General features: G+C 29.9%; 1 protein-coding gene across 4 annotated transcripts in view; it reads right to left on the bottom strand.

The window, feature by feature from the left end:
- Nucleotides 1-106: 106 nt before the first annotated feature.
- The window catches only part of Zip (myosin heavy chain 10), a 58,114-nt gene continuing 46,524 nt past the window's right edge, over nucleotides 107-11,696 (bottom strand). For 2 of the 4 annotated variants that reach the window (XM_076305235.1, XM_076305237.1), the window contains one exon: nucleotides 107-4,886. In XM_076305235.1, the coding sequence (XP_076161350.1) occupies nucleotides 4,760-4,886 (127 nt within the window). In that variant the 3' untranslated portion in view covers nucleotides 107-4,759. The remainder of the gene's footprint in view (nucleotides 4,887-11,696) is intronic. The other 2 variants (XM_076305236.1, XR_012991217.1) reach the window with 2 other exon arrangements.

The following is an 11,696-nucleotide window of genomic DNA, read 5'->3' as shown; positions in this document are numbered from 1 at the left end:
CTTAAGGATAAAACTGCCTTTTATCCTTTCTTATATTAACATTATAGGCATTTATACTTACATTGTACTCAGATATAAATTAATGCTAGATTAATAAATAATCGTATTGCGTTATTTTCAAATTTATTTGTATATAATTTTTCGAAACTGTAAAAAATGTTAATCACTTTTGTAACTTTTAAATTATTGCAACAAATAATACTATATAAGTAATTCATTAACTGCTAAATAAATAATCGATTGAAGATCACTGACCGAATAACAATATTCCTTATTATTCAGTTTTCAGCATTTATTATGCCTTCCTTTTAACATGCTTCAGTTTCATTAATGTTTTTCATATATATATATACATACATATATATATATATAAAACGTATCAAAAAAGTTTATTATTTCGCTGATCAAATCTTCTTAAACTTTCTATCGTTCCCTTTCTTTCATTCATTTTTTTTAATTTTTTTTTTTATGTTAATCCATTCCAACCCCGTTGGAATTTATATTCTTAAAAAACACAGATGAATCGCTTCAGCCCCTGAAATAAATCGCTTCAATGAAACGCATCAAAATCGAGAGTTTATGCTCTCTGCGCTTATTTACACAAATTTACAGCGACTTGCAAACACAAGAGAAATTTTGGATGATTCATAAAAAATATGTTCATTGAAATATTAACTTTCAATTGATTGTGATGGATTCTTTTATGTCATTGATTATTTCAAGTAAATATTGTTTGTTGTTAATAAAAATAACGCTATTTCTATTTAGTAAATAATCTCCTAATTAATTTTAGACTGGCGCCTGTTGTAATTGGATTGAAATAAATAAAACTTAAGTAAATTATTAACCATTTCGCTGCGGTGCACGCGTAGCAAAAGAGGAATCATGATCTACTATAAATATCTGTCGGTTACTTAAATTTACGTACATTGATAGTAAAAATGAAATTAACGTTATTTCACGTTATTAATAAAAAGGAAACTAAGTATATATAAATGTAACACATTTTGTATAATTTATGATGGCATTTCGATGTTTTTTACAAATAATTACTGATTTTGCAGGATGTAAGTGTAAATGATCGCAAATTTATTTAGGCCGCAAGTATACGCTTTTCGCAACGAAAGGATTAAATAATAGAAATTACTTTATCATTATTAATACACATTACTTTAAGTAATTAAAATAGAATTGACGGAAACCTGAACAAATCGCAATTACAAATTCACATATCCAAGATACTTATCACTTCAATATAATATTTAAGTCTTTCAAAATTTGTTTACACAAATTGCGTAAATAATTGGCAATAAAGAAATTATTATTATTATATGTTACAAATACTAGTTAGTGAAGTATATTTTTTAAAATCAACCAAATTTTCAAGAGAAATGAAATACTTTCGTACAAGGTTGTCGACATTTTAACGGTAATATAACTTTGTATACGTCATAAAAGATTCTGAGACTCCGGATCTTTTTTCTACGTTTTGAACCCAAAAAGGGTGTGAATAAAAATCTGTTGAAGTTTTGACGTTTACGTTTTCTTCTTGACAGACACAATTCATTACAGTATCCTTCTTTATTTGTGACATTATAACTTATTCCTTATTAACTAAACCTGTCGAAAATGTATATAATGTTTATTTCAAAGATCTTTAAATTTAATTACGATAGTTACGTGGAGAAAATAATGGTCCACAATATGTGAAATGGCAGTTCAATTGTGAATTTGAAAAGCCTCACTAAAAAATCACTAGAAACTTGTTTTGTGTAAAAAGGTCAGGCCGGTTTCATTCATATACAATTGCTTAGCCGTATCAAAAAATATTACAACCTTGAATATATATTCAGAGTCACAATATATATGTAAACAGAGTGTACGATAAGAAACGTTACACCCAAGAAACTATTTCTGTACCGAAAGTATGAAAATTCTTAATGACTTCGCATGAAAATGAGTTAAAGATTTTCTGCGTGTTTATTCAGCTTTGATATTTAATTATCTAAAATCGAATAATCATAAAAAATCACGATCAATGTTATTTTCAGCGTGAATGTCGTTTCCTGGATGCGGTATACTTTACAAAATGCAGTAAAAGTTGAATAACTCCAAGTAACGATCTACGACATAACTACCTATTGTTTATCCCTACCAATGAGGGAGAGACCTCTTCACACATTCCGAAGCTCAATGGTTGAGCAATGTAACCCGACCCAAGTTCGAATATTATCAGTGAGGTAATACTAATGCAACAATAAAGCTTTTGTGTGTGTGTGTGTGTTAATGAAACTTTCTTTTACCAACATACCTGTGAGATTATTTCGATTAAAATAAAACCAAATACGATGTAATTTGAATTAAATTTATTTATTTATTTATATTAATCTTTTGACTACGACGAGTGACCATAACTGTCCAATCCATCAGTCAATCGGTTGATTGTATACAATGAACCATAGTAGATGAATTATTAAAGAAGTAAATGTAATCCAAATTATAACGTATGTGGTTTTATTTTAATCAAAAAATTCTTACAAATACAAAGATAGAAGTGTCATTTGAAGAAGATCAAGAATAAAAAAAATGTCATCATTATATTAGTCTCACCGATGTTTTTTTTTTCTTGCCTCAATTCTCGAATCTCTTTCTTTTCCACTTGTCTTTTTCTACGCTCGGTATAAACAAAGACAAACTTGAAAACACGATTCGAGCCGTTTGGTCTAAAAATTAGTACCTTCATTGGATAAATGCCTGACTCGGGTCCCGATTCTTATACAATTATTCAACTGTTACTGTATTCTGTTGTGTGTGTGTGGGTGCGCGCGCGCGTGTGTACACATATATACGCGTAATGTGTATAACCGCCCGTTAACGTTTTTGTCTCACGTTTTAAAGGCAGGAACCATCATATAGAATACCCATTTGGCTAAACAATGATTAAAATTTCAAGATAATAACTGCGAAAATTGGACATTATTTTGTACGTTCGATTTAATATCAGATTTTATTAACGAATAACGCTAACTTCGACTACGCGTTTATTTTCTCACAAAAAAAAGTCTTTTTGTATAAAATTATTTTTTTATTTTGAAGTTTATCATTTACTTCCGATTAAATCTTGGCAAAAAGAGATTAAATATGCATCATCATTGAATGCACAAGAAATTCATATGCAAAAAAATGCACGTATCAACGTAGACGTATAAGTCAATTTCACTTTACGATAACAAAATTTCATTTTAAATACATTGACAGATCCATTGAAATATAATTTCCTTTTTTCCCCCTCAATTAAAACAGAAGTAGCGAAATTAATGTATTTCTTAAAAAATGTAAGAAACCTAAACGTACGTACCGTTTTAGAAAAATTAATCATTGTCCCTGCAATATTTACGAGCTCGTAGATGCTAATAACATTGTCTCAAGAACTTTTATGAATTTTTCGGAACATGTAAATTCGAATCATATGAAAACAGAAGAGCTTTCGTCCTACGATCGATCTTAGATACCGATTGATACAAATCGATCGTCGATTTTCGGTTCGTTCCGATAGGTAAACAATTCACTCGAAAACAAATGAAAGTTGTTACTCAAAGGAAAAAATTAGAAAAACAAAATTAATAAACTTGAACGATAAACAAAAAATGAAAAACTCTTCTTAAAAATAATAATACTTTTTCTTAAAAAGCCGGTTGTCAAAACAAAACTTTCTCACATAGAAGGTACTTGTACGTAAGAAAGCTTTCTTCTTTAAATAATCTTTCAATTGTTTCAAAGTGTTCTAGTCTGAGAAACTTCGAAATACTTTGTCTTTAAAAAAGTTTCAAATCTTTGAACCACTTTGTTAGTATTGTTTTAAAATTGCTTATATTTGAACACCTCAATTAAGAGAAAGTATACCCCGACCTTTGGAAGTTCTGTAGTCACTGATCTCTCGGAACGATACCTGAATCATCCACTATTTGCTTGATTATTAAAAATAGGTACAAATAACATATTACGACTTCTTCGCGATAAAAATAAAAACTGCAATAATAATAATAGTAATTAATGATATAACTATAATATAATTATAATAGATATTAATGCTGCCTAAATGCGGTGTTAATTCGTTATCGATTATGCAGCCCCAATAATATATTTCTAGTCTGAATCTTACCCGGCGAAGTAGTAGCATTTTCCGCAAAAAAAAAAAAAAAAAAAAAAAAAAAGAAAAAAAAGTGACGAACCTGTTTGACAAGAAATATGTAATTATATAAAACTTCTAAAGTAAAACTTGTACAAAGTATGGCATTCTAGCACTGTTAATGCTTGGTGGCATTAATGTGCAAGTCCTTGTACAAATATACGTGCGCCTCGCGTGCTAAACTCATTGGAAAGACATTCGGCACAAATTTATCCGTAAAACTCTTCCATTGTGTAGATTATTAATGATGTGGGCCTTTAATTAAGTTATCGATGATAAGTTGAAAAGAAGTTTCCCGGAGAAAATTCGTCATTTTTTGCGGAGTTCCGGAAGAACGGAGATAAAATACTACTCGGTACGGCCCTGCCAGGTGTCTTATGTACAGAAGAAAGCCGTCTTCATCTAATGGTATCGTTGGGTGCATATGAATCGACTCCCGATCTCGGGAAAGCGAGTTCTTTATTTGGAACTCGATTTTCGTTGAAGTGGATCTTGCGCGCACCTCTTGGACCTTGGTTTTCTATGGGTTTCCTGCGTTGTGAGAGTTCAATAAGTGACGTGTTCTTTCGTTCAGTTGACAGTTTCCTCACCATCGATGCTTTCGTCCTGCGTCGTTGAATCGTCACCGGAGCCACCGGCTTGAACAGAACCGCGTTTCAGACGCGTCGAAGTAAGGCTTATTGGAGGCCCACCTCGTCTGTGAAGAAATTTTTAAACACTGTTAGTCATGTTATCGTGGAACGATAGAGAAATATAAAAGAGTTTGCATTATTAAACAAAACGATTTCTAATCTCTCAAAATCAGCTATTATTTTCCACCTAACGATTCTTAACCATTTCGGTATGAACGTTGACATTTCAATTCTAACTAAATATACAAGGTATAACTGAAATAATTAAATATTTAAAGAATAAATAAAAATTATATACACATGAACCTGGTGGCGCTTCCATTCCGACATATTAACGTAGTCCTATTATATTAAGATGTAGTAAGTTCGAAAATGATCAATCTATATGAAAATTAAAATAGTATTTATCAAAATGGCAATTTATTTCAACATTGAATGGAAAGGCGTATAAATAGAAACTTAAGAGAAGCTTACTAACTCTATTAAGAAATCTTTTCTTAAAAACCATGTCTCGCCACAAGCACGTTAAATATTACCTGATATAATTAACCGGGGACAAAATAAACAAATTTAAACACCCGTAACTGCACAGAAATTAATTACATGTATTGAAAACACATTCGATATTCGACACAAAACAAATAGCATTATTAGAAATACGATATGTTTTTAATCATTCCTAATTTCTGCTTTCAAATAACTTAATGGTAGTGACACTAATGCAGATTATGAAACTTCCTTTTTCGTTTATATCAAATAATTCGTGATTACTAAATATCAGGGTTTGAAACGATCCCGAGAGTAACTATTTTAAATTGTAACTTAAAACAGTTACGAGAACCAAAAAAATAATTATAATTAACTGTTATGGACATATAATAGATATCGATTCTAGTCTATATCGGTTTCAGTTACAGTTCTTCAGAACTGATATTATATCCGGATTTTTTTTCTTCTTTTCTTTTTTAAACTATGAAGAAATACAAATTTTTTCAACTCTATCATATGAGTATTTAATTTTTGAATGTAATTAAAAAATAGCCAATCCGTATTAGACAGTACCATATAATAGATACAGGTCAGCACAAAACTTAACAGAAGGAAGACGGTGCGTTATCGAGGCACGAAAACTTCCGGTTAGTACAATGTGAGTCATCAATGGTTAGTTCATCAATTGGATACTTTCACAACTCAATGATGCACTTTAACTTCGAAAAGTTTTTACTGACAGAAAACATGTTCTAGGGGAAGTCTATTAGATCCGTTTCTGAACGATTTTCATAAATATTGCGAGATGAAATTTATCAAGTATAGAGTTCGAGACGCTCGTTTGAATGTGCGGGCGCATGCGCAGTGTATGATCGTGTTTTGTGTGGTTCCCCGCGTTTGATCGGCTTTCACTCACGTGGCCGGCATGTCTTTCTGTTTAGAACTAATTATTAGCTAAATAAACATAAAGGAAAAGTTAATTGTGTCAGAAGCAACTTTATTCACCCAAAGAGAATTCCAATCTATATTCAACAGAGGTAGTGTTATTTTAATATTGTGTTGTAGGGTCATCATTCGTCAAATGTAATTCTTTAATTAAAGAAAATGGTTGCAAATGTAATTCTAAAGTTTCTTTTAAATTAGTAATTATTGCAGATGCATCATGTCGAAAATTATTTGACAAGGTAGCAAAACTTTGAATTACTTTACTACTATCAAATATTCCTGTGTGTAATGTAATTTGTTGTCTACTAGCTCCAAAATGAATTAATTGCACTCTTTTACTGTATTTGTGTAAATAATTTTTGGCTAAAATCCATAATGATTGGATATTCACCTTTACGCAAAGATTCTTTTAACTTTTTAAAATAATCAATCCAGCTGGTGAATATTATTATTCTCATGGTTCGCAAAAAAATTCAATTCGTTTTGCTTCACAAAATCATTTCTCTTTCTTTGTAATTTGTACCGTTATCGGTTTCTTCGTTTTTTTTTTTCACTAATTCGTTCTTCTCTCTTAGTAACCCATTTATAATACGTAACCTTGTCTAACTGATCGATTTGATATAACTTAATGTTAACTTTATTTTGTATACAACTTTTACATTTTCTTGCTAAGTAATTTTCAGTTCTTTGCTGACATGTGAGATCAGTTAAAATGTTTTAACTTGGACAATGTTACGCGAAAATCAGCAGCTTAAAAAATGCTTCTAGGACATGGTGGGAATGATTTAATCTTTTTGAAATTTTTCTAATGGACATATTTGCTTTAAATATTTCAGTTATTTGTCCTTTTTCAAATTCAGTTAGTCTTTTGCCTCTTTCCATGTTACCAACACTCACTAAATCTTATTATATGTATCTTATTATTTATAAATCTATAAATGATTAACTTCCACAATTGTTGAATTTCTGGACCACACATAATAACAATTATTGCTATAATAAGCTGATATTGTTTTTATTGACAGTCGGCTCTATCGTATTAGGACAGACTTTAGAAAAAGACGACAAAAAACATTTCTCTGCGTTTCTCTGAAATTTATATTTTCGAAAATGACTTCGGAGCAATTTTATTAAATAATTGATCGATTGGCTTGACATTTAAGATACATGTTTTATAAACATCCGTTTATAGTCTAATTCAAAATTATAAAAATATCTTTTATGTTTTTTGAAATAAGAGTTAAATTGAAAATGTCTTAAATAATCGATATTTATTATATTATGTGTCGTCATTTTGTTTATCTACTTTTTTTATGAATGATTGTAGTCCATGATATAAAGACATCTCTACAGATTAAAAATAATTTTGACCTTTTTGTTTTGGGCCACAGAGTGGATGTTAGTATAGAGAAATTATGGATCAACTAAAATGTGGACAAAAAAATGTATAACGTTGTTTACGTTCCAATCTTTTAATATTAATTTCTGTTTATATGAAAATTTGTAAGTCTTTAAACAGGGATAAATATATTCATAAGATATTACAATATTTTGCAGTTCCTCTAAAACAAGATTAAAAGAATTATCTGTTTCTAATTTTTTTGAAAGTTAAGCCCCTTTAAGATGAGAATTGAATAAAAAGTTATCAACTGAATTGATTATTTAATTTACATAATCGGTTTAATTTAAAACTGCAATAATGTTTAAAACGTTTTCCAGATTGTTTTTCATTAATTTTATAATGTTTCATTCACTCTTATTAATGAAATTCATAATTGTGTAAAGAAAACTTTCATCTATTAATGAAGCAGCTATTTATGATACAATTGACGCGTCAGGCAAGATGTTAAAAAATGTAAGAAATTAAAAAAAAGAAAGCAACGGTTTGTCATCAAAATGCGATAAACAAAGGAGAAGAGCAATAGTAAAATTTCATTTTAATGTATAGAAAGGAAAATTTGAGACTCGGATGAAAAAATGATTAAAAAAGGTAGATTGAACCTGAACTATTTGTCCGAATAACAGATGTATATGTGCATAAAGAGATATGGTAAAACTTAAAGATAAAAAGTATCGAATATAGAAATTGTAAGTATTGTAAATGGTTAGAGTACGAAAATTATCTCTTCCCGACAATTAAAAATATGTAAAGAGAAAATACTTCATACATAGAAGAATTATAAATAATACGAATTCAAAAGCAAGTAAAGAATTTCTTAAGCATAAATTGAGAAAATCAAACAAAATTAAAAATCAAACAAGAAAACTATAGAAAAGAGTCAAGAAAATGATAGTCAAAGTCTACTCGATATAAGATAAAATTAAGATAATAATAAATAGAGAACTACTGAAAGGAGTAAGAGTGATTGTGAATAATGATATACAAAAGTGGCGAAAGAAACTCAGAGAAGTTTAAAAAAATGTATGAGTGAAATATAAAGAATAACATATTCTTTTTGTAAACTCTATGCGCATTAATCTATTACTTCAATGAAATATAAATACATGCATATGCATGAAATTCGAAATTGAACTTAAAAATACTACAAGAAACATTAAGTAATGGTTATGGACTGGCTATAAATCAAGAGTCATTAAGTCACGTCGAATTAAGACTTCAATAATCTAGGCTAGCATAGATCATTAAACAACGAACAAAATATACAGAAGCAGTAACAACAACAACAACAACAACAGCAGCAGCAGCAGCAGGAACAACACCAACACACAACGATGATAATGATAATAGAAGTAGTAGTAGTAGTAGTAGTATAGATGATGATGATGATGATGATGATGATGATGATGATGATGATGATGATGATGATGATGATGATGATGATGATGATGATATAATAAAAACCCCATTAATTCGATTCTAATTATTTTGGATCTTCTGATTAATCACCTTTTCCCATCGTGATTTTTAAACGCTTGAACTTACACTGACTATACATAATTTCACCCTTAGAAAATCGACTCCTTTAACAATTACAGAAAGCCAATATTTATGTCCTGAGTGGAGGAACACGAGTATAAAACGATCATTAATCATTTTTAATGTTACGTACCAAATCGTCGTCTAGGTACACAAATTATAAACGCGCAATGTCCAAAGCACAATTTCTTCATTTTTTATGAACACCGTTAAATGAATTTAATTAATTTTCCTCTTCATATTCTTAATATTAGAGTTCTTTTGTGCATTATAATATTATGACTTCATTTAAATTAATATAAATTATAATATTGCGTTTTAGTTTGAAGTTGTCATGTTACTGTAGTATTAAAATACAGTAATAGATTTGTTACACTAAATACGTGTACGTATATATAATGACTTCACATAAGAAAGGACAACAATACATAGTGAAGCACGAACCATGGTAAAAAGAAATACGTCTACACCAATGTCATTTACTAACACTGTATTGCACTTTGTTGCGACCTATTTCGTTTGACTTCTTTGTTACGCAATAAGCTTCTATAGTCCATCCGAAGAGACGACACATTAATGTTTACATTAACGCCTACGTGATCAATTAAATGGTTTGTAGCTATTGGTCTATTTTCTTGAGCTCCAGGAACGACTCACATTCAGTTATAGAAGGTTTTGTTCTCTAGTCAGAATAAACCGGAAGGTTTGAAAGAATTTTCAGAATTTACGCTGCATGTCTTCTTTCCAGCCAACAGCTGTAATACTACTATTACAAATAGTAGTAAACTACTTTAAACAGTGACTCAAAATAAACTTTTAATAACAAAAAAATATTATTTCGTCTAACTCATTTTATTTATTCCGTTATTATCCTATATCTGTCTTATATTTCTTTAACCCGTTGAGTGCTGAATACACCTGATTGAAGCAATTCACATGGTCCAGCGATTGCTATTGTTGGGGACAGATATTTCTTTTTACTAGTGTGAATTTTGTGAATTGAAAGTAGAATTTACAATTGAGTTATTGTAATTGCTCCAAATTAAATAATATGAGAAAATTATTTTCAGAAATATGTATATGGATGGACTATTATTATCCACGCCGAGAGCTGTCTCTAAACACGAGTATATGCGTCCATGACACTCACAGGGTTAAGAAGTGATTGTTCGAAAACATAGTTTCTTTATTACGTGTACCGTTGATTATACAAATTATTTAATTCTAAATTAAATAATTTAAATTAGAAAAAAGTAACAATGAAGTTTAGAAAAAATGTTCTACGTAATTATTCGGTCCGAGTATTGTGAAATCGGCCTTGATCTGATCACACCTTCCTTCATCATTGCAGTCGTATTTGGTATCTCGTCTCGTTAAACGAACCATAGATGTGATCGACTCAGTTAATAATAACAATATGTTTGGATAGCAGCGTCGCTGTAACGCTACTTATGGACAATTCCCTTTACCCCTGTGCTGTTTTAGCTTGCAGGTAGTGTGTCATCTCATTTCTCTATCATAGATACGGTGGTCGATGAAATTGGGACGAGCTATATATCATTGGGATAGTATGAAAAATAAAAGATAGGTATATGACACGATTGAATGGTTGTAAATTCCTATTTTAAAATTATAGATTTAGGCAGATGCATACAATTGCAAAGTGCAATTGCCCAATTTGAAATATCATATTTTATAATACATTATTCAAATACATTTTTTTATTCTCTATAAAATGATAATAGGAGAATTTTTTATGAAATTGTTAATTTCTTACCATGGGAATTCTTCAAAGAGGGCGTATAAAAATGCTAATCATGATATTGAGAGCATTCAGTGGATTATTTCATTACAAACATACAAGATTACAAAAGAAAAAATTAATAATGCAGTGAAAAACATAAAGATGAGAATCGTACAAATATGATAAAGATAGAACACAGACATAAATCAATACATGTGCTGAAAGATAGAAATGGTCATTCACAAACTAAGAGTTAAAATATCTTCCAAAGTAATAATTTTCTGGAAAAAAATTCTAATACTATTTTCACAGAGAATCAAAAAATGAATTGAATAATGTATTCAAAAATATGAGGTTCTATTTAAAAATCAGATGTGCAATTGTACAGTGTGTAAAAAAGATTTTGTCATAACTATCATAGGCGTATTCTACACCTTCAAATCGGTGGAAAATTGTTAAAACACTTTCCCGGAAAGTGATCTTGACAATTTTTTTTCAGGATCAAAACTTTCTACGATTGCATCGTATTCTACTCATAAAAAATAAACTTATAAAAGGAACCATAGGTCGTAATTCAACCGTTCTTCTAGAAAGTAGACAAATTTATCTTACATTTTGTGAAAGATGCAAAATAATGGTGGCCATATTGAAATTGGAGCACAAGCACGATTGCTGCGGAATATAAACGAAGATGGATCTGCTCTTTGGGACAGATTACGGGAGTAAAAAAACAGAAGATAACACGAAGTTAAGATTAAC

The sequence above is a fragment of the Ptiloglossa arizonensis genome, chromosome 2, assembly GCF_051014685.1.
Source record: "Ptiloglossa arizonensis isolate GNS036 chromosome 2, iyPtiAriz1_principal, whole genome shotgun sequence".
Lineage (NCBI taxonomy): Eukaryota > Metazoa > Arthropoda > Insecta > Hymenoptera > Colletidae > Ptiloglossa > Ptiloglossa arizonensis.
Note: the sequence above shows the minus strand (reverse complement) of the source record. Positions and strands in the feature narration are given on the sequence as shown.